We start from the raw sequence: 24,852 nt of genomic DNA, 5'->3' as shown, positions 1-24,852 counted from the left end.
CCCTAAAGAATTCCTCATGTGTAGATGCAAAATACCTAACTAATTTGTCAGCAACCTGAGCTAAATGACAGCAAGTGGCCCAACATGGTTCAACCCCTTCCATCTACTGTTAATATATGCACACATGTCTTTGCTGCTTTTCATTGCATTCAAAGGCCAGAGACTTCTCATAATCTACCTTGGTTTCCCTAACCTCCTTTGTGACCTGATTACAGACTAATCTGTATATACCATAGGCTCACGTATCACCTGATAAATTATATGCACCACATGCACTTTTCTTCTATGCCACGTATTTCAATAGTTCATCTGAAATCCATTTAGGTCTAAGTCTTGAACATTTCTTTATTGGTATAAAAAGTCTAGTAGCTTCTAAGGTTACTTTCCTGAATGTTTCCCATTTAAAATTTGCTGTTGGTAACATCATCAGTTGGTTCCACTGCATAGAATTTAAAAACTGTCTGAGACCACTGCACCCTTATGAAAGCAAAAGCCTTGACAGTGGTTATGTCTTTAATTGAATTCTACAATTAGTACATTGTGATCGCTGCCACCCAGTGGGTCTCTTTTATGTGTAGATTCTTAGGGCATGAAGAATCACTGCTGATAACTAAATCAAGAGTATTGTTTCCTCTTGTTGCTTTTCTAACATGCTGCTGTAGAAAACAATCATCCAATAAATCCACAAGTCTTGCTAGTGTGTGAGTGACCAACCCACAAATTCAACATCTGGAAAGTTAAAATCTCCCATTATAAGACATTCTAATTTACAGACCCATTCTCTTTCTCTGTATAGTTGCTTGGTATACTTTTTGTAGTCATTAGGTCTATAACACACTCCTACTCTCAATTTTGTTTTCTCAGTGCTTGTATCACACCAAACTGACTCAACATTGCCTAAGATTTAATATGCTTCTAAACTGAGAGCATAACCAATCCATCCCTCCTGTCCTCTCTGTCCTTCCTATACATATTGTACTCTCCATATTCAAATTCAGTATCACTTATGTCTGAGTGACACCATGTCTCCACTATCCCTACAATGTTTGCATTTGATGACTTATTAATCAGTACTTCAAATTCATGAAATTTATTTACAGTGCTCCTTGGTGTACATGCAAATATACTTGAACCTGTTCTTACTCTTAGATACCCTAACACAGCCTAAGTACAGTAAACCCCCGCTATTCGCGGTATCTGTATTCGCGTATTCGTGGTCGCTGATTTAACATAGAATGAAACCTAAAAAAATGTGAATTTTAAAGCGCCGTAATAAAAAAACATGGGCGTGGCCAAAATTATCTTTCCCGGTCAAAACAACGCTCAGTGGGTGGGGGAGAGGGGTGACAAAATCGTGAGCATCGATGTTTCTCGCTAATCCTTGTTCGGTATGTGTTAAGCGCTTGCCAGGGAAGGTTTCGTCGTTTGTTTTTAATTTATATGCTTTTAAAATTGAATAAATTTATCAATTTATAAACTGATATGCTTATAAAATTGATTAATCTACCATTTTGCAGTGTAAAACAGACTTTTTCGAGTGTGTTAACGGAAGAAAGTGACTTTATTTGGACAAGTTCTTTCTAACCCCTTCAAAAATATGGCTACGAATAACAAGGGAAATGTGAATGTGAAATTATCAAAGAAGGTGATGACATTGGTGAATAAAATTGAGTTTTTAGACAAAATTTCTAATGGTGAAAGTGTCTTCTCAGAGGCAAAACATTACATAAAATCAATGAGTCAACGGTATGATCAATCAAGAAATCGGAAGAAAAAATCCGCCATAGTGTCCGTGAAAACGCGCTAATTGCTTCAAAAATTTGCTCTGTAACTCGTGATGTTAAATTAGAAAAAATGGAAAAAGCTTTAAATCTGTGGATAGAAGACCGAACTCAAAATAAAATTCCGTTAAGTTCACTCATCATTCGTGAAAAAGCAAAACTCCTTTATCAACACTTTAGCGAAACTGGTGATAGCACTGGCGGGATAAGTTTTTTAGCTAGCAAAGGCGCTAGTTTGAAAGATTTGTTTGAAATTTCTAATAAATATTACATTTAATATTAAACTGTTTCTTATTTTCATTTCGATGCCATATGCTTGCATTTCACTATATACTATGAAGGTACCTATAATACATACATAGACAAAATTTTAGACTAGTTTTTCTTATATATTTCATACTTTGGAATGGAACCCCTTTATTACTATGGGAGCCATAACTCAGTATTTGCGGCATTTCTCAGGAACTTAATCAACATGTTTTCCCTCCTGTCGTATTTGGGCAGAATTGTAAACACTTTCAAATTCAATTCTAACTTCCAACTTTTTACCAACATTACCCTGTATTTGTTAAATGAGTCCTCAGATCTTCTACTCTTAATATCATGCATGGTGATTTATCTGCAGAAGTGTATCTTCGAGGGCCAATTTTCATGTTGTGTGGGCTGAAAAACTTAGAATAATTTTATTGGGGGAAATGCTTGTTCTACCTGTGATCAGCTAACTAAAGCCTTGATTGAAGAAAATATAATAAATTCCTACAGTCACTGAACCCAGATCTCTCTAAAGAAGTAGTAGACCTCAATGTATCATGCCAAACGAGCTACCAGAGAGGAATGTTATTGAGTACAAGTTGGGCTTTTTTTGTAAAATATAAACTTCCAAAACACCGAGGAAGTCCCCTCCTAAGACAGAATGGTGTTTCGGGGTCTCTAACACAGCCCATGTATCTACTTGTCCTACCTTAGAAAATTTTTTAAAAAATCGTGCCAAATGCACAAAATTTTGAGAGTAGTAAATTGGAGCAGTAAATACTAATTTAATAGGTATTTATTTATTATTCAAAATGTTTTTATAAAGATTTCCACAGTAAAAACATGTTATCATCAGGTTTCTTATTGTAAGTTCTTTTTTTTTTTTTTTTACTGTTTATGTCTATGGCTGCATGATGGCCTAAATAAGCCACGTTGTTAATGTATTTAACTACATTAAAAAGTCTAGAGGAGGCTCTACCATTCTCATAAACAATAATTTTTACACAGATGTCCATATGATTTTTTATTATTTTTTTCTTTGGAATGCTGTTCCAGCATAACCCCTCCCCCCAAGTACAATATATTTTCGATTCAGGATACCTTATTTTATTTTTAACATGGTAGCAGAGCATATGGAAGGCTATCACACGATGTAGGTCAGTGCTGAGTTTGTTTGATAAATTTTGCAAATTTTTAATTTTGGAGAATTATGTATTCAATTAATAATAATTTCTCTGCTGTATAATTTCTGTATGTAAACAGGAAAAAAAAAAAAAAAAAAAGAGTATGAAAGATAAAAGCATGAAATAAAAATTCATGGCTGCTAATGCATAGCAGTTCTGTACTCTAACTTCTTTTCTACATGATCGTTTTCATTTAAAAACACTTACTATATAAAAATATTTGGTGCCAATTGAACATGAAGTAAACATCTACCATTTGGCAATTCAACAATGTACATCAGCTTGGCCCTTGCAAGCAACACCCCACATTTTCCATTAATTCTTATGGGAAATTAACTTTTAATTTATCAATTTTAAATTTAGATGGTATATTCAGTAATGTGTAAATCAGAAGATGTCTATACCTATCTATTATATGTACTATAGATATTATGCTAAAAGTTAAGGTACAAATTTCAGCAATGCAATATCTTGCAAAATAACTGGCCTCAGTCAATGACATCTGATATGGGAATGCATTATGATTCAGTAATATGTGTGATGTGGATAAAGTCTATCATATTTGAAATATATAATTAGCTTATGTTTACTTGAAAATGAGTATCCAGAAAAGGAGGTTTAGATATATGATAATCAAATATTACTCATAACAGGCTCTTTTATATTAATAAAAGTGTTTAAAAGTTGTCTGCAAGTATTGCCCTGGTTCATCTTCCTGGAACATCAATTACTCGATTAAGTTATTCAGTAATCTTTCACGGTATCATTCTTTTTTATAATGTGTAATTATTTTGAGCGTTCACTATTCTGTTTGTTTCTTATTTCAATTAATAACAAGTAGATTCCTGCAATTCTGCTTGCACCCAATCTTGCATGAACTCTGGACCATGGAACATTGGTTTTAGAAGACCAATGTTCCATGGTCTTGACATACCTCTTAGGTAATAAATAACACTTTTGTGAGGTGCTTTAGTACTGCACAATGAAAAATCATGCTGGTGCTGCTCACTGTAAGTTCTCCTTCCATTCCTTCTCCAACCGTTAAGGCTACTGAGTTTTTTTTTACCCCATTTTATCCATCTCTGGTTTCTGTTTGTTTCTCATATCCTTCTGTGCAATTTTGTTTGCACTCACTAGGGAAATTAGCCACATGCTGAAAAGCTTTACTGGCAAAATAACCAAAGGGATGGTTAATACTATTATAAAGGAAGGCAAAAATTTTATCTTTCTGAAAAGTGAGTAAGCTGATCTTTGTAATGTATTATGAAGAGCAGTTGCAGAAGCAATGTATATGAGAAATGACCATAACTTTTATTTCAGCATGCACTTATTCTTTGAGAATAAGGAAAGGCTTTCACTTAGCTAAATTATCAATAACATTATCCTCAAACCTTGAAACTCTTTTATGCTCTGAAATTTATAATAAAATTTAAATTTGCTCATCTGGGTAGGTCTAGGTTTAGATCCTGTCAAAGATCAACTGGCAATCAATCTCAGAGGTGGTATTCCTTTGCTTCTGAGCTATTCCAGGTTTTTCGACCCAAACAACACAACAACAACAAGACAAAGATTATATCTAGTACTAAATGAGCTGGTGGACCAAAGCAATCAATACATCAAGGAACTCCCAAACAATCAAGCAACAGTAGTAAAAAGAAATGAACTCTGTGAATGAAGGCTACATAGACAAAAAAAACCCAGTTAATTATTTGAGTCATATCAGCAAGCAGCTGAAAATCAAAATAATTCAAATCAGTTTCACCACACAGCAGTCACATTTTTCCAGAAAAAGTTCCAAAAACTGTCACCTTTCAGACATCTGCTGGTTTATGAGATCGATTGTCATGTGTGCATTTTGTGTCTCCTTCATAGCATTTATGTTTACAGTCTGACTGGAACGAAATTTATCGCACACCTAACTTTTCAAAAAAACACACATACACATTCCACATGAGCTGTCCATCTCCTCTAATGATGCTTTGTTTAATGAAAATAGTTTCAACAATCAACTGCCCTCTTGATGAAAACAAATTTCTGTACATCTGTCATGGAACCATTCTTCCTAAATTTAAATTTCTACCCCATCAGGTGTGTTTTCTGAGAAAGAGTAAGGATGCCATCAAAATTTAGCTTATTTAATCCATTCAAAGCCTTAAAGCATCTCAATCAGATCTTGCAGGTGCCTAGTTTCCCAAGGCTGCAATTTCCAGAACTGAAGTCTGATAATAGTACCCTTCTGTTACTATCACTAATCTTGTTATTTTTCTCTGCACCCATTCCAACAGATCTTTATAAAATGAGGCTTCCAGACCTGCACACAGTACTCAAGGTGTAGCCTAACCACTCAGAACCGGCCTCAGGTCTATCACACCCTGTGCGAGATTTTTTGGTGCACCCTCCTATTAAGTTTATGGATTATATTTTTACTATTAACTGAAAAATTAACCGAAAGTAGTAGCCTGTACGGCCCTGGGCCTGTTTCTGGTGAGTTAAGTAGCACGTTTATTCATCTGAATGCACAATAACTGAAATCTAAACACTTCTGAATTGCTTGTATCAGAACGTAAGATTGACTTCATATGGCAACTTTCAGACGATCGTGACTTGAAATTTACAGCAAATCAGTGAACTTGCAGGGCATTTTGCACCCTAAATTTTGGCGCCCTGTGCGGTCGCACTGCTCGATTGCCACTGAAGCCGGCCCTGTAATCACTGCTTTATCATCATCATCATCAGTGCTCTGGCAAGGACAGGTCCAGGCATACATTCAATTAACACTGCTTCATATTTCCCTATCCTCACTTCATTACCTTCATCCATCCTTTATAAAATCATATATATAATAAAGGATCTCCATCCTATACATAAAAAAGGATCTCCATCCTATACATAAAAAAGGACCTCCATCCTTTATAAAATGAGGCTTTCAGACCTGTACACAGTACTCAAGGTGTGGCCTAACCACTGCCTTATCATCATCATCATCATCATCAGTGCTCTGGCAAGGGCAGGTCCAGGAATACATTCAATCAACACTGCTCAATATTTCCCTGTCCTCACTTCATTGCTTTCTTTTCCCTACTGGCAAAATTTCTGTCTGACAAAACCCCATGAGCTGTCCTAGCAGCTCATCTGCACTGCTAAGAGAACTTCATGCTGACTGCACAATTAACCTCAGGTCTTTTTCATTTCTCTAATACCTTGAGTGTGGCACCACACAGTTGGTATGTTATTCTGGAATTACTGCTATTAATTATTGATAAATGCAGTACCATGCATTTATCAATTTTAAACTTCAATGGCCGCTTATCAGCCCATCTGCCTAATTTTTCTGTATCTTGTTACAGTACCATACCTTTATTATGGTCATTAAGACCTTGCCAGCCAGTGTATTATCTGCAAACTTAGACATTAAGCCCGATAATCATTCATCAATATCATTAATAAATATTGAAAACAAATGGGTCAAGCAGTGAACCTAGGGGTAAGAAAAAAAAAAAAAAAAAGTAAAGTAAACCTAGGGGTACTCCACTAATAATATTAGTTCAAGAAGAGCAGCATCCAACCACTCTGCTTTCTTTCTGTTAACCATCTCTTCATTCATAGTAGCAACTTGCCCCTAATGCCACACTGGTCTGATTTACAATATTTTTTTGGAAGAGGAGAGCAAACTCCCACAGGGCACACTCTTATTCCCCCCCCCCCAAACACATTTCGATCTGTCTTGAAATAAGACTTTTAATTTTTAAATCAACTGGATGATTGCTATTTCTATCAACATGTTAAGGAAAGTACTAGGGACAAGAATATTGTAGATCTGATTATCATCCAAGAACCAGATGGCATCATAGGACCAACAGTAAAGGAAATGGTCATGGAGTTCTAAGCTGAATCATGAGGAACAAAGTAGCAGTTGTTAAAGCCAAAGGAATTCATTTTAATTTCAGAAAAGGAGATTATGACAGCTTAAGGTGCTAGATGGCCTCTACCAACTAGGGAGATAGCACACAGAGTGGAAATACATTAGAATTACGATATACTTTTAAAGCTATAGTCACAGAAGTCTTGAATGGTATATACCATTAGGAAAATATAGTACACGGATGATGCTGAGATGGATGAATAGATTTAACAGAACCAAAAAAGATAGAATGGGAAAGTTACAGCTGCATGTTTATCTGTAAGAGAACCACTGAAAAGGTTAGTATGGCAAAGGCAGATTATGAGAAATCACCGGCTAAGAGAGTGCAAAGAATGAGTAGTTTCTCACGTGTGAATACTAACAAGAGAAGAACAAATCAGAATTTAACAGGTACTTCACATTGATATTTGCAGAAGAAACACTTTTTAGAGTGAGCAGGGAAATTGTGCAAGTGAAGCTTGGAAGCATGAAATTAGTGATATTGAAATTTCAGATCATTTATTAGAAAAACCTAAAATATTCTCATTTATACTTTGGAATGACCATCAGGTCGTGGAGTTTACAATAAATCAATCAATACAAACATAATCATATTTAGCAGTCACGGGCTTAAATCCTGGTCCACATTCGGCTACATCAAGCTTAAAGGTGAAGAAGGCTCCTGGAGTTGATGGCATATACCCAGTAATTTTGAGGGAGGCAGCAATAGAGTGCATTGAACCATTAATGTTAATTACAGGGGAATTTCTCCTGGCATCACCAATATATTTTAAGGATGAAGTGGGTAACTACTATTTTCCCACCAACTTTGTTGGTAGGGAAAATCATGGACTCAATAATAAAAAGTGCAGGTACAAGATTATTTATATAGAAATGGAATTCTGAAGGAAAATCATGTTTATCCAACCTGATTAGTTATTTTGACAGTCGCTCACGAGCTGGATGTAGGAAAAAATTTCAATGTTGTTTGCTTGGATTTCAGCAAAGCAATCATGTGACTCAATCCTGCATGAAAGGTTACTGCATAAGCTGGAACAAGTTGGAATCAGAGGAAAAAATCCTTAGATGGACTGCAGAGGGTTGTGATAAATGATCACTCTTTAGATTGGGCTAATATAAGAAGTGGAGTTCCCTAATGATTGGTACTGAGACCTTTGTTGTTTCTGATTGTTTTAAGCGACACTGACAAAGTGAAAGAGAGTGTGATGTCAAAATTGCTAGAGTAGTTAATGATCAATGCCAAGTACAGCCTTTTCAGGATGACTTATACAGACTTCAAGGATGGTCAAAAAAGTGGCAGCTAAGTTTTAATGCAGCAAAATGTACAATCTTAAACTGGGAGTATCAGCCTCAAAACAACTTACTGATTCAACCCCACTTGGGAGGGGGTGAATTAAAAAAGGGCAGAATTAAAAAAGAGATTTGTAAGTTACAATACATCTGGACATGAGGTTTTCTGTGTAGTGTAGCCTGGCAGCAAGGCCCTGATGTCCTATTGATGATTTACTGAAAATTTACTTGTAGAGGGATATTGTAATCCCACTAAGGTAATTGCAAGAATGCACTTTGAATATCGTGTTCAAATATGGAAATTGCAACCAAAAAACTACACTGAACTTCTCGCACTTTGAATGTGGGCTACAGAGTTTGGTGACTAGGCAATTTAGAGGAAGCTTGATTGAGATATACAAGGTTCTGAGAAGAGAAAGTGAAAGAAATGAGAATGAATTTGAAAGAGGTTGAAACTTTCATTATTATCAATTATTCCAGAACCAGCTGGTCATAAATTCTAATTGCACGGGAAGAGATTTAGACTGGAATGCAGGAAATTTTCTTTTTTGCCAGTGAGTTTTTGATTACTGGAATAATTTTGAGAAGAGAAAGTGAAAGAAATGAGAATTAATTTGAAAGAGGTTGAAACTTTCATTATTATAAATTATTCCAGAACCAGCTGGTCATAAATTCAAATTGCATGGGAAGAGAGTTAGACTGGAATGCAGGAAATTTTCTTTTTTGCCAGTGAGTTTTTGATTACTGGAATAAGTTGTTTCAATGAGTGTTTGAGGCTAACATCTTGGGAGGGTTCAAATGTCAACTGGATAAGTACCAATGCAAGGGGGGAGTCAAATAGGTAGTTAATTTTATTTCATTATTTATTATTTTTTGGCTGGTGCAGCAAAGGTTTGAATTTTCTTGCATCATAAGGCTAATACTAAGAGGGCTGCTGATATATAGATTCAATCAGTTTGAAATTCTGTTTACATTGCAAATGAACAAAATCAGAATATTCAATTTAGAATATAAAACTGTTTAACTACACTAAAACACCTAAACTAGTATTATATGATAAACTGTACATATCTCTTGTTCCAAAACCTTATTCACTAAGAGAACTTTTGATTCCCAAATTACTATTATCCACCAGTTTTTGTTACTAAAATCAATGTAATAAAAAGTATACTACCATACTGAAGTCAGAAGAAAATCCCCATGTTATTTTTCATATATGGCAATAATAAAATGAGTCAAAGAATTCTTCACATATAAATTCGAATGAAAAGTAACATGCGTTTACATTACTGAATTGACGAAATAGTCAGCCAGTTTTCCAATAGTTAATTATGATTATAGAAAAAATTATATTTAACGAGAAAATTGCATAATGTTATGACAGATTAGTACTGATTAAAGTAAAAAAAAATCAGCATTCAAAAGAAAACAGACATTGAAACAGATGGTGTATGTACCACATACTGGCATACAAATTTTCAATTATGGGAATATTACGGGAAATTGAAGCAAGCAGTTAAGCTATCAGACAAATAAAAATAAAATACAGGTTGTTTATGAAAAATAGGGCCAGAAGTGGAAGGGGGGAAAAAAAAAAAAAAAAACGCTCCAATTTTTGTTACATATTTTCAAGTATAAATTAAGTTTTTTTTTTTTTTTTTTTGGTAGTTGTTGGCGCATCGGCTTCTGTGGCCATAATGCACCTCCCAAGGTTTTTGCAGTACTTTGATCCAAGCCCGAGGCGGGATTCGAACCCGTGACCTTTGGGTTGCCAGGCAGGCACTTTACCCACCTGGCTAGTCCGGTCGGCATAAATTAAGTATTTTTCATGAACACTAACCTGAGTACATCAGTTGTTAAGTTGGAATCCAATGGATGATTTCGTATGTGGACACTCTGATGAAGCAAATCATCGGAACTTTGTTGTACTGATGGAGTGTGGATGTGGAGTGCTGACTGCAAGAGAAACAAAATTAGTCACTAGCACTAATTCAATGGGTTTCCTAAAACTAGTATAATATTCCTTAATTCCAAATTCCTTAATTAAAAATCTGTTAGCACTACAAACCACACTAATATCAAAATGTAATTTAAAATCAAGTATCCTTTGATTAACTTAAAATGTCTAAAAGTTAATTTTTAACCACTGTAGCAGTGGTGCTTCAAATCTTGTTTAGAGTGGCTAAACAACCACTATTTTATGATTAAAAAAAAAAAAAAAAAAACAAAGAACCAACTGTCTGCATTATGATATTGCTGCTCTAGAATGACATATGAATTATTAGCAAAATCATCTATTTTTTGCTTTTTTTTTTTTTGGTTTAAAAATAAATGTGTAAATTTTTTTTTATAAACTAATGTGAAGTTACGGGCAATATGAAGTTCATATTCTTAGGGTGATACTGACTGATTTCAGGGGAGGAAAAAAAACAGAGAGAGATATATTACTAAGAGACAAAGTTATAGCAGCCACTACTTTGATCAGTCTTATGCTCTAAAGCAGGGGTGGGCAACCTTTTTATAAGGCGAGCCAAATAAAATGCCTGTGAGGTACATGAAGGCCAAATTTTTTTCAGCTTTCTACAATTTTTAGAATTATTAAAATGGTGTATAATGAAAAAACTGTCATAAACAGTTTTATGTTATTGTAATATTTATACATATTCATACATATAATTAATTTTATTAATAAGAAAAACCAAATACAGATTCAAGAAAAAATTACAAAAATACAATTATAGTATACAATTATAAAAAAAATTAAATTCAAAATTATTATAATTTCAAATATTTTATAAAACCTTAAAAATATTAGATTTTCAATTATGTACTGCAATAGGTTTCAATAAATACCTTCATAAAAATAAAATGGTAAATCCTCTCCAAATGATTTACTTTTATGTGTTGATTATTTGCTATTTGAAATGCACAATATATTTGCACTGCAATCACATTTTGAAGAGCTGAGAGTCCGAGAACCACTCCTGATTACATGTAAGTCTATGACTGCTCATCAGTGTTGCCAGAAGACAGTGCTTGCTTATTTTTTGTCAACACTGCTGCTTACTCGAGTTGTGATATATGGCACAAACTGAAATCATTCATTAGGTGACATGCAATCAAAATGTTAAAAACAATTTAATAACAGAAAATATAATAAAAATTATAATAAACAAAATTTCACAATATATATTCTTCAGCAGGCCATTTATTATATATATATTTTGAAAATGACTGTTGGCCAGATTATGCATTTTCTCGAGCCGGAGGTTGCCCACTCACTCTAAAGCCATCTGTTTTATCAGTACAGTAAACCCCCACTATTCGTGGGGGTTACGTTCCTGAGAAATGCCGCGAATACTGAATTATGGCTCCCATAGTAATAAAGGGGTTCCGTTCCAAAGTATGAAATATATAAGAAAAACTAGTCTAAAATTTTGTCTATGTATGTATTATATGTACCTTCATAATATGACTATGTACATAGACAGTACATGGTGAAATGCAAGCATATGGCATCGAAATGAAAATAAGAAACAATTTAATATTAAATGTAATATTTATTAGAAATTTCAAACAAATCTTTCAAACCAGTGCCTTTGCTAGCTAAAAAACTTATCCCGCCAGTGCTATCACCAGTTTCGCTAAAGTGTTGATAAAGAAGTTTTGCCTTTTCACGAATGATGAGTGAACTTAACGGAATTTTATTTTGAGTTCGGTCTTCTATCCACAGATTTAAAGCTTTTTCCATTTTTTCTAATTTAACATCACGAGTCACAGAGCAAATTTTTGAAGCAATTAGCGCGTTTTCACGGACACTACGGCGGATTTTTTCTTCCGATTTCTTGATTGATCGTACCGTTGACTCATCGATTTTATAATGTTTTGCCACTGAGGAGACACTTTCACCATTAGAAATTTTGTCTAATAACCCAATTTTATTTGCTAATGTCATCACCTTTGATCTTTTCACATTTCCCTTGTTATTCGTAGCAATATTTTTGTACGGGTTAGAAAGAACTTGTCCACAATAAAGGCACTTTCTTCCGTTAACACACTCGAAAAAGTCTGTTTTATACTGCAAAACGGTAGATTTATCACTTTTGTAAGCATATCAATTTATAAATTTATTCAATTTATAAGCATATAAATTAAAAGCAAACGACGAAACCTTCCATGACAAGTGCATAACACATACTGAACAAGGATTAGCGAGAAACATCCACGCTCGCGATTTTTTCACCCCTCTCCCCCCACCCGCCGAGCGCTGTTTTGACCGGAAAGATAATTTTAGCCGTTTAGCCGTTTAATAGTACACTGAGACGAACAGTTTATCCCAAAATAATTTTGAAAATTTTGTTATACGGTAAAACAGCAGTTGAAATTTTTGAAGAGTTTTTCTCTCAAGGCATTATTGATCACATAGTAGAGCAAAGCACATTGTACGCACAACAAAAAAAATGACCCAAATTTTTCACTTAGTGCCGATGAATTGAGAAGTTTTATTGGGGTTCTATTGTTTAGTGGTTATCACAAACTTCCTCAAGAGGACTTGCATTGGGAACAAGCCCCAGATGCTGGTATACCTTTAGTATACAATGCGATGCCAAGAAGACGGTTCAAAGAAATAAAAAAGTATCTCCATTTAGTGGACAATTCACGCCTTGATATAAATGACAAAATGTTCAAAGTACTACCATATTTTGATATGCTAAAGCAAAACATTTTAAAATTTGGCGTGATTCACGCCCATTTATCAATAGATGAAATGATGATTCGATATTATGGACGACATTCTGCAAAAATGTTTATGTGCGGAAAACCAATCAAATTTGGTTACAAACTCTGGTGTTTATGTAGTTCAAGTGGTTATTTATATAATTTTGAAACATATTGTGGCAAAAGTGAGAAAATGGAGGGCTGTTGGGAGTTCGAGTTATTACAAACCTAATTTCATCAATACCTGCTGACCAATATGAAAAACATGCACTGTTTTTCGACAATTTCTTCACCAGCCATGAAATAATGTGCCACCTTAGAGAGCTGGGAATGAAAGCAACCGGAACAGTCTGAGAAAACCGAACACAAAAAGTGTCCTTTGATTTCTGGCAAGCAAATGGAAAAAGAGAAGGATCGGGGCTATTTTGATTATAGATTCGACTAATCAAATGAAGTACTTATGCTAAAATGGAATGATAATAAACCGGTTTCACTTGCAACTAATTACAGTTACATTGAGCCATTAGGACAAACTAGACGTTACTCCCATAAAGACAGAAAGCAAATTCAAATTCCTATACCAAAGGCCATACAAGAATATAATTCACATATGGGTGGACATGTTAGATAAGCAAGTTTCACTTTATAGAATCAGAATTCGTTGAAAAAAATGGTGGTGGCCATTATTCACACAACTCGTAGATATATGCATTGTCAACACTTGGAGATTGTATCAAATTACAAATTCTCAAGAAAATGTATCGCTTCTGGATGTACGCAGGAAAGTAGTGTTGGCCTACCTTTCTAAAACAATTTCTGCTTCAAAAAGGCTGGGTCCACAAAAGTCTAAACTTCTAGGTGGACGAGTGAGCTTGGACGTGAGATTTGATGGCAATGGACATTTGGTAGTTCCAATAACGACACAACGAAGATGTGCTTTATGTGGTAAAAAAATACAGAGACTTTGTAACAAATGTGATTTACTACATGACATATGTTTTGTTCCCTTTCACACAAAATGACTTTTTTATTATTATATGTTTGATACATAGTTAGTGTAAAAACACCATTGTTTGATTTTGAATAAATTTTTATTTTTATTTTTTCTTTGTCTAATTTCCTAAATATTTCTTATTCTCAGCCAAAGTCCCAAAAATGGGATGTACTTTTTTCTGTAACCAGAAAGTTTTTTGAATAAAATTTTCTTACCATGTCTTCATTTGAATGCTTTTAGCTGATATTAAGCGAGAAAATGGAGTTTTTCTTTTAAATTCAATTATGGCTGGTAATGGGTTAAAATGAGGTTTCCAGACCTGCATGCAGTACTCAAGATGTGTTTTGACCACTGCCTTATATAATGGGATAATCACCTCTTCATTTCTGTTGGCAAAGTTCCTGTATATATCACTGAAAGAACCCTATGGGCTGTTCTGACAGCCCATCTGCACTGCTCAGAGAACTTCATATCGGACCCATAGATCTCTTTCATTCTCCACGACCTCCAGTATGGTACCAACTAATTGGTAGGTTATTCTGGAATTACTGCTGGCCATTTGCAGTACTTTGTACTTACTAATGTTAAACATCAACTGCCACCTTTCAGCCAACTGCCAAATTTATCTAGGCCTTGCTGCAGTAGTGTGCTCGATTCTACCCTGCCAACCGTTTTACAATCTGCAAACTCCGACGATAAGCTTAATTTGTTTTCATCAATATCATTAATAAATATTGTCAACAGTAAGGGGCTCAGCACTGACTACACGAGGGGGGTCCACTAATAACATTAGGCCAAGAATAGCAATTCCCATTTATAACCACCCTGTCTTCTGCCACTCAATCATTCTTTATCCATAACAGTAATTTGGCCCTAGTGCCACACCGCTCCAAAAGGTGCCTCCATAGCCAGGTGGGCAGGAGCAGCAGTGCATAGCACACGCTTCTTGATTAGATCGGGGGTCGAGCCCGTGACCACAAAATGCGGAAAGGTCAGGGAATGACCACCGCATATCCTCGGAGCAATATGGCCTTAGTTGCTAATGCTCCTAAAAACCAAATAACAAACAACTGCTCCAAATTGTACAGTCTTTTGTGTGGAACAGTGTCAAAGGCTTTAGTAAAATCTAAATGTAGATGGGCATGAACAGTTAATGGGTGATTTAGTTCTCTGAAAGTAGTGGAGGTGGAGAAAAAATCTGATGTGATTCACAGAAAATGTATGAATAAAGACAATCACACTCAATATATTTAAACTCAAGACAGATGACAATGGAAAGAAATAACTGGAATAGTATAAGCAATATAAGAGATACCAGGATAGAGAATAAAAGAAATAACTGGAACAGTATTAGCAAGGAAGCAACACTTAAATAGAACCAGGCATGTATTTAAAAAAAAAAAAAAAAAAAAAAAAACCAACAAACCCCATACTTTTCACTAGCCATTTTTTTTTTTTTTTTTAATAATTTGGCTTAATTCTTCTTAAAGAGTGGCCAGTAGACCTAGCCAGTAAATTTCTTCAAACTACCCATTTCCACAACACTAGGTGGAATTTTATTTCAACATTTGATAATTCTCGGGCTGCATGCAAATTTCCCACACATCTATTCTGTATGCTGAGAAAGAGTAAAGATCCCATCAGCATTTAGTTTACTTATCCCGTTTAAAGGCTTATACATTTCAATTAAATGACCATGCAGACCCAGTTTCTAGAAGCTGCAACTTATAGAATCCCAGTCTACCTTGATAAGAATATCCCGTTGAACTTCAATTTTGTTGCGCTTCTATGCCCCTTTCTAACAGATCCATGTTCTTTCTAAAATGAGGTTTCCAAATCCGTATGTTTTTTGTAGTATTTCAGGTGTGACCTAGCCACTGTCTTATTCACTGGAATTATCCCCTGTTTGCCACTGATGTTAAAGTTCCTGTATATATCACCGACAGAGCTGTCCTAGTAGCATATTTGCACTGCTCAGAGAATTTCACCTCAGATTGTACAATTATCCTTTTTCTTAATCAACTAATGGATTAGTGCTATTTGAATGCAGTAGCTTGCATTTATCAATGTTAAACCTCAACTGTCACTTTTCAACCCATCTCTTTTTATGTACAAATCCACGTTAGAAACCATTTTTGCCAAAACTTTAAAACTTTCTTTTTTTTCTTAAACTCCCATCATTTGTTTTTGCATTCATGGTTTACAGTAAGGGAGTAAGAACACATATATACAGTCAGTGATTACTGAATTGTGACCACCTACCTAATACTATGTTGGGCCATCATTTGCACAGATAACAGCTGCTGTTCACCTAAGCATTGTCATATCTCCTCTAGATATCTAAAGATGTCTGTAGGGATCTGCAGTCATCTGCTTGCTAGGCTTTTCAGTGTCGGAATAGATGATGGTTGCATGTCCATATGCCTCACTTCCTGTTCCAAAACATCCCACAGGTGTTCAACTGGACTGAGGTCAGGTGAATTTGGAGGCCACTCAATGGGCTGATGACACAGCCCATTATCATCTTGGAAGATCCTGTTTCTGTCCAGGGAAAAAAAAAAAATGCAACATGGCAGGGTGCACATGGTCTCCAAAGAGCGGCCAGTAGACCTAGCCAGTGAAATCTTGGGGCATACACACCAGGGATCTTAATTCTTGCTAGCAAAACAAGCTTTATATTAAGCAACCATCAACACCTGCCTGGATAGTGGGCACCATGCATGATGGGTCTATGGACTAGTGTTGCACCAGGTATTTGGAATCATCTAACCAGCACACTTGTTTCCAGTCCTCCAGTGTGTTGTTGACACCAAAACATTTGCCGTCAATGATGATTAGTGGTGATGACGATTAGGGTCTCTTGGGTTATCTACCATGGAACCCTACACGTCTGAGTGTGTGGTGTATCATAATTTGGGATATTGTTTTTGCATTCCACATATTGTATTGTAATGTCAACTGGCAAACAGTGACCTGCTGTTCAGCCTGTATGATGCACTGCACCATTCAGTCACCAGGAACATCCACCTTGCATAATCTATTACAGTTTAAGGGGGAGGACTTTAAACTGTTTTGCTTCACAGTCATATCACACTTGAAGTTTCTGAATATCAGCTATATCGTATTCTTCAGTTGGCAGGAGGTAATCTGACCCATTCAACACCATTCTTTGTACACCTTAAGCAGAAACCGAGAAACGGACAAAACATGCTGTTTCTGATACGGAAGCACCTGACACACGAGCTCCCACAATCATGCCCTTTTCAAACTCTGTGATATCTCAACTACATCCCATAACTGCTACTTTATCACTTTGACTTGCATGACCAGATGCAAATTTCCACTGCTCTAGTGTACGAAGCTGTTTCACTTTTTAAACCGCGAACTATGCGGCATAGTCCATTATGGATGGGATGGTCATAAGTGAGTTGATGGTGGGTTGATATGTTTTTTAATGGCACAAGGGCTATAAGACCATATTGTGTTGCTTCTATTCCATAGTACAATTAGCAGTTAAAATCTAACAGATATTTATTTAAAGTATACCCAGTAAAATAAAATAAAATAAAATATTTCCAGAAGCTTTCGGAACTCGTGTCCCTTTCTCAACTGACAGAATTTTTTAAATACATTACAAGCAAACTGTGGCACGTTACTCATTCGTCATTGTTGTAGCACGGACGTGTGCTGCCTTGCGCCAGTGATCATCCATCAATAAAACGGTTGTCTCCAGGATTGGATGTATACGCATGCCTTTCTGGCGATTTAATGCCTTAGGGTTGTTCATTATGTTTAGTGACTCTAGCCATAGGCGGTGGCGAAAGTGTCGCGCGTGGTCCACTATCTCAAAGTCGCGCTTGGGGTCAAGATCGTGGTTGGTAGCCCAAAAATGTTCTGCAAGCGCGGACTGGTCAGTTTCGGCAAGCCGGATTGCTCTGTCGTGTTCCGTGAGGCGATCCTGGAGACGTCTCGATGTCTCACCTACGTAGCAACTGTTACAGGCCCTACAGGTGATACGGTACACTACATTGCTGCGTAAGACAGGTGTGACAGGGGTCTTCACACTGGAGACAAGTGAACGTAGGTTCCTACCTGGTAATTGTACACATTTTATGTTGTAACTTCTCAGGATCTTCGAGATACGTCCTGACACTCCTGGATAATACGGAATGTAGGCGGATGATATGCCGACTTGCTTCGGAGGTCTTGGGTTGGAAGTAAGTTCTTGTGCCTGTAACAAGCATCTGTTTAGTACATGGGATGGATAACCGCATCTGGTTAAGTCCGCCTTCACACGGGAGATCTCGTTACGTCTAATTGTGTCGGTGCTGGAATGGCTCCAGGCCCTGGAGAACAGGGTGCGGGCAGTGCTACTGAGATGGCTTGGAGCGTGGCCGGACCCGTAGTTGGTGAATTGACCGCACCACATGGGTTTGCGGTATACTGAGGTCTCTAGATGTGGGCCTACGCGATGCACTAGCACGTCCAGAAACGGGAGCGAACCGTCCACCTCTGATTCTACGGTAAACTTGATGAAATTGGATAGAGAGTTGAGGTATTCTAGTAGTACCGTTTCAGAACCACGTGGTATTATGGTAAAAATATCGTCGACATATCTACACCACGTTGTAATAGGTGTAGGTGGGTTCTGGTGTATCTGCTTCTCCAGATCTTCCATGGCGATGTTAGCTACTACGGAACTGACAGGGGCACCCATAGCAGTGCCATGTACTTGTTTGTAGAGTGAGTCTTCAAAGGTGAAGATGCTGCTAGAGAGGCATAGGTTGAGGGCGGTACAGATGTCATCAGTGGATAGTGACGTCCTGGATTGGAGGCTTAAGTCGCTCTCAAGGAGCCTTCTGGCGCAGTGCACGGCCTGTTGGACGGGAATCGAGGTGAATAAAGAAACCACGTCAAATGATGCCATGACAGAGTTATCATGATAACTCTGTCATGGCATCATTTGACGTGGTTTCTTTATTCACCTCGATTCCCGTCCAACAGGCCGTGCACTGCGCCAGAAGGCTCCTTGAGAGCGACTTAAGCCTCCAATCCAGGACGTCACTATCCACTGATGACATCTGTACCGCCCTCAACCTATGCCTCTCTAGCAGCATCTTCACCTTTGAAGACTCACTCTACAAACAAGTACATGGCACTGCTATGGGTGCCCCTGTCAGTTCCGTAGTAGCTAACATCGCCATGGAAGATCTGGAGAAGCAGATACACCAGAACCCACCTACACCTATTACAACGTGGTGTAGATATGTCGACGATATTTTTACCATAATACCACGTGGTTCTGAAACGGTACTACTAGAATACCTCAACTCTCTATCCAATTTCATCAAGTTTACCGTAGAATCAGAGGTGGACGGTTCGCTCCCGTTTCTGGACGTGCTAGTGCATCGCGTAGGCCCACATCTAGAGACCTCAGTATACCGCAAACCCATGTGGTGCGGTCAATTCACCAACTACGGGTCCGGCCACGCTCCAAGCCATCTCAGTAGCACTGCCCGCACCCTGTTCTCCAGGGCCTGGAGCCATTCCAGCACCGACACAATTAGACGTAACGAGATCTCCCGTGTGAAGGCGGACTTAACCAGATGCGGTTATCCATCCCATGTACTAAACAGATGCTTGTTACAGGCACAAGAACTTACTTCCAACCCAAGACCTCCGAAGCAAGTCGGCATATCATCCGCCTACATTCCGTATTATCCAGGAGTGTCAGGACGTATCTCGAAGATCCTGAGAAGTTACAACATAAAATGTGTACAATTACCAGGTAGGAACCTACGTTCACTTGTCTCCAGTGTGAAGACCCCTGTCACACCTGTCTTACGCAGCAATGTAGTGTACCGTATCACCTGTAGGGCCTGTAACAGTTGCTACGTAGGTGAGACATCGAGACGTCTCCAGGATCGCCTCACGGAACACGACAGAGCAATCCGGCTTGCCGAAACTGACCAGTCCGCGCTTGCAGAACATTTTTGGGCTACCAACCACGATCTTGACCCCAAGCGCGACTTTGAGATAGTGGACCACGCGCGACACTTTCGCCACCGCCTATGGCTAGAGTCACTAAACATAATGAACAACCCTAAGGCATTAAATCGCCAGAAAGGCATGCGTATACATCCAATCCTGGAGACAACCGTTTTATTGATGGATGATCACTGGCGCAAGGCAGCACACGTCCGTGCTACAACAATGACGAATGAGTAACGTGCCACAGTTTGCTTGTAATGTATTTAAAAAATTCTGTCAGTTGAGAAAGGGACACGAGTTCCGAAAGCTTCTGGAAATATTTTATTTTATTTTATTTTACTGGGTATACTTTAAATAAATATCTGTTAAACTATGGACCCCAGTACTCCAGGCCCATTTGTCACTATTCGATCACTTTATGGCCATAATACCTACAACGATTGTGCACAGTTGCAAAAGTGCTTCCTCTCAATAGCTCGCTACAGGCAACATTTACGCTTCGCCCACAGATGCAAAAGCAATCGAATTATACCTAAAGGGTTCCGATACAAAGCCCCGTTCCACAACTCTCATATGGATCGTGCCTGCTTTAACTTCAGCCTGCGCACGTTAAATTTATGGATATCCCATCTCCACCGTGAAATCAGGAACGCTGACTACAACAAGTCCAGACTGTTACAACACATACAAGGTAAGGTCTCGCCTATTGTATTTACAAACCTTATACATACCATCTGCCATCGGGCTAGTCAGACCTCGGATACCTACCGTTTACGCCAACAGCGCAAGTTCATAAACTTGAGCATAGAAACTAACTCCTTAAAGACGAACACTCGTTCAGACGACACGACTTCTTTCGTCTTGAATCTAAGTAACAAACAACTGTCCAATGAGCAGCTGAGTGTTTTATCAAACGGTATGAAATTCGCCGTTATACCATCGAAACCTCCCATCACACAGCTCGCTATGGGCATAGAAGCCAGTATTACCAACCTTCCCGAAGAAACTGCCAACGAGATCCGATTCAAGACTGCCGCAGTCCTCCGCAACACTCGAAAAACGTGCTCAAACCTCAACCACCGCCAACGTGCCGCCCTGTCATCTATAAGAAAAGACAACTCCATCGTTGTACTTCCTGCTGATAAAGGGCGCCGGACTGTTGTGCTGGACCGATCAGCCTACCGAGAGAAAGCCTTGGCCCTATTACTCGATCCTAACGTATATGAACCTCTACCTGATCCTCCCGTTAAAGTCTTGAAACGTCTGGAAGCAAATGTTAATAAACTTGTCCACGCATGGCTTAAAGATAAGAAGATCCCGACCGCGACTCACCATCTTCTGCGTGCTACTGGCTGCCAACTACCACAATTCTACGGATTACCAAAGATCCATAAACCGGGTATTCCTCTCAGACCTATAGTGTCTTGCTGCAGTGCCCCAACGTATGAACTGTCCAAACACATCGCGAGCCTCCTCTCGCCTCTTATAGGTAATACATCTCACACCGTTAAAACAGCAGTGAATTCATTAACACCATTAAGGACATTTCAATCCCTGATAACTCTGTCATGGCATCATTTGACGTGGTTTCTTTATTCACCTCGATTCCCGTCCAACAGGCCGTGCACTGCGCCAGAAGGCTCCTTGAGAGCGACTTAAGCCTCCAATCCAGGACGTCACTATCCACTGATGACATCTGTACCGCCCTCAACCTATGCCTCTCTAGCAGCATCTTCACCTTTGAAGACTCACTCTACAAACAAGTACATGGCACTGCTATGGGTGCCCCTGTCAGTTCCGTAGTAGCTAACATCGCCATGGAAGATCTGGAGAAGCAGATACACCAGAACCCACCTACACCTATTACAATGTGGTGTAGATATGTCGACGATATTTTTACCATAATACCACGTGGTTCTGAAACGGTACTACTAGAATACCTCAACTCTCTATCCAATTTCATCAAGTTTACCGTAGAATCAGAGGTGGACGGTTCGCTCCCGTTTCTGGACGTGCTAGTGCATCGCGTAGGCCCACATCTAGAGACCTCAGTATACCGCAAACCCATGTGGTGCGGTCAATTCACCAACTACGGGTCCGGCCACGCTCCAAGCCATCTCAGTAGCACTGCCCGCACCCTGTTCTCCAGGGCCTGGAGCCATTCCAGCACCGACACAATTAGACGTAACGAGATCTCCCGTGTGAAGGCGGACTTAACCAGATGCGGTTATCCATCCCATGTACTAAACAGATGCTTGTTACAGGCACAAGAACTTACTTCCAACCCAAGACCTCCGAAGCAAGTCGGCATATCATCCGCCTACATTCCGTATTATCCAGGAGTGTCAGGACGTATCTCGAAGATCCTGAGAAGTTACAACATAAAATGTGTACAATTACCAGGTAGGAACCTACGTTCACTTGTCTCCAGTGTGAAGACCCCTGTCACACCTGTCTTACGCAGCAATGTAGTGTACCGTATCACCTGTAGGGCCTGTAACAGTTGCTACGTAGGTGAGACATCGAGACGTCTCCAGGATCGCCTCACGGAACACGACAGAGCAATCCGGCTTGCCGAAACTGACCAGTCCGCGCTTGCAGAACATTTTTGGGCTACCAACCACGATCTTGACCCCAAGCGCGACTTTGAGATAGTGGACCACGCGCGACACTTTCGCCACCGCCTATGGCTAGAGTCACTAAACATAATGAACAACCCTAAGGCATTAAATCGCCAGAAAGGCATGCGTATACATCCAATCCTGGAGACAACCGTTTTATTGATGGATGATCACTGGCGCAAGGCAGCACACGTCCGTGCTACAACAATGACGAATGAGTAACGTGCCACAGTTTGCTTGTAATGTATTTAAAAAATTCTGTCAGTTGAGAAAGGGACACGAGTTCCGAAAGCTTCTGGAAATATTTTATTTTATTTTATTTTACTGGGTATACTTTAAATAAATATCTGTTAAACTATGGACCCCAGTACTCCAGGCCCATTTGTCACTACAGTTAAAATCTGTTAAATAATACTATTTGTTTCAAGAAAACAAAGAGCTCGGCTAGATTTGCATCGTCTCCAATCAGATGAGGTAATGTTAAAGGTTCTTGCAGATGTGACAGCGACGTGAAAATTTTGTTTCGATAATTATTATAATGGTTACAATTTATTAGAATATGCTTCACCGTAAGTGTAGAATTTAGTGTGACAAAATGTATAAATAGGTGGATCTTCCCCCATGAGTAGATAAATATGGGTTAGATGCGTGAGCTCAATACATGTCCTAGCCAGGATCACTTCCTCTTGCCTATTTGATCACACGCTTGATGGCCACAACTTCGGTTTGTGTTTAAATTGAAATAGCTTATTGCTGCCCTGAGCCTGCCAGATTTGCAACTCTTGCTCTTCACACACGTTTTTTATGACCACTTGGTAGTTAGGAGAGCTTGCAGTGATTGGATGTTTAGTGGCTTGATCTTCATGGTCATTTCCTTTGATGCCTACATGACCTCGTATCCAACAGAAAGTGACTGATTGGTTAGCAGCAGATAATGCATTTATCTGTGATCTGATTTGCTTCAAGAGTGGGTGAATTGGCTTGGATGAATTTTTTAATGCTGTTATTGCACTCAAAGAGTCAGAATAGATCATTGTTTGCTTATAGGATAGATCAGTCGTGTGATCTAGAGCTATCTTTATCGCAAACAGTTCGGCAGTATAGACACCGTATTCCCTTGGAAGAGACACAGAACTAGAAAAGATAGTAGAAACCGCACCAACACCTACTGTTGTACTTGTTTTTGAGCAATCGGTGTATATATATATATATATGAAAACTCTGAGAATGTTTAGCTACACATGCAGCATGGAGTTTCCTGATGGTGAGATCTGCTGCTTGTTTTTCCCCCCATCATTGGAAAGAGAGATCACAGACCGGCATATAACTAGACCATGGAGGGTCATAAGTGCTTGCGTCCTGAAAGATATTATCCATATGTAAATTCCAGCATTCTGTTAACTGTAGTAGCCTTATTCCATCTTCAAAAAGGCCTCTAAGGTTGGGGAAGTTCATGTTTATAATGTTAAAATTAATACACCAACCGTTTAAATTAACATAGGTTAATATTTACAAAAAGTAATGGATACTATAAAATAATCTATATGTAGTATATTCTTAGTGTGTACCAGAACCAGAAGTGACTCAGGAGCGTGGTAGGCAGAAACGCTCATCTTTTGCGAGGATTACATTCAGGCTCGTGGTGGACCTTATGTTTTTTACAGAAATGAATACACTTGGATTTTTGTACAGATAAGCGGTAGCCGTTGCGAGACATCCACAGCTCTATTTTGTTAATTGAGATCTGAAGCTGCCTCTCAATGGAATTCATATTTTTCCCTTGGCATAAGATCATGAGGTCATCTGCATAATGATATAATTCTACTGTGCTTGGAATATGGTGGATGAGATTGTTTATTCTTATTAAAAATAGCGCAGGACTCAAAATAGATCCCTGAGGGAACCCCCTCCTCCTGTATATGAATTCAAGAAAGATATTTAGATGACTAACTTGAAATGTTTGTTTGTTGTTTGTTATTTGGTTTTTAGGAGCATTAGCAACTAAGGCCATATTGCTCCGGGATATGCGGTGGTCATTCCCTGACCTTTTCGCATCCTCCGTATTTGGTGGTCACACGCTCGAACCCCGGTTCAAGAA

The 24,852-nt window shown here is 38.4% G+C and overlaps 1 protein-coding gene across 1 annotated transcript in view; it reads right to left on the bottom strand.

The window, feature by feature from the left end:
• LOC150085870 (mediator of RNA polymerase II transcription subunit 13-like) overlaps positions 1-24,852 on the bottom strand; it is a 554,522-nt gene that overhangs the window by 24,788 nt on the left and 504,882 nt on the right. Inside the window, exon 29 of the mRNA XM_090374721.1 lies at positions 10,270-10,385. Within this exon, the coding sequence (XP_090230847.1) occupies positions 10,270-10,385 (116 nt within the window). The remainder of the gene's footprint in view (positions 1-10,269; positions 10,386-24,852) is intronic.

The sequence above is a fragment of the Mastigoproctus giganteus genome, chromosome 5 (assembly GCF_048544385.1).
Source record: "Mastigoproctus giganteus isolate SK-2022 chromosome 5, ASM4854438v1, whole genome shotgun sequence".
Taxonomy (NCBI): domain Eukaryota; kingdom Metazoa; phylum Arthropoda; class Arachnida; order Uropygi; family Thelyphonidae; genus Mastigoproctus; species Mastigoproctus giganteus.
Note: the sequence above shows the minus strand (reverse complement) of the source record. Positions and strands in the feature narration are given on the sequence as shown.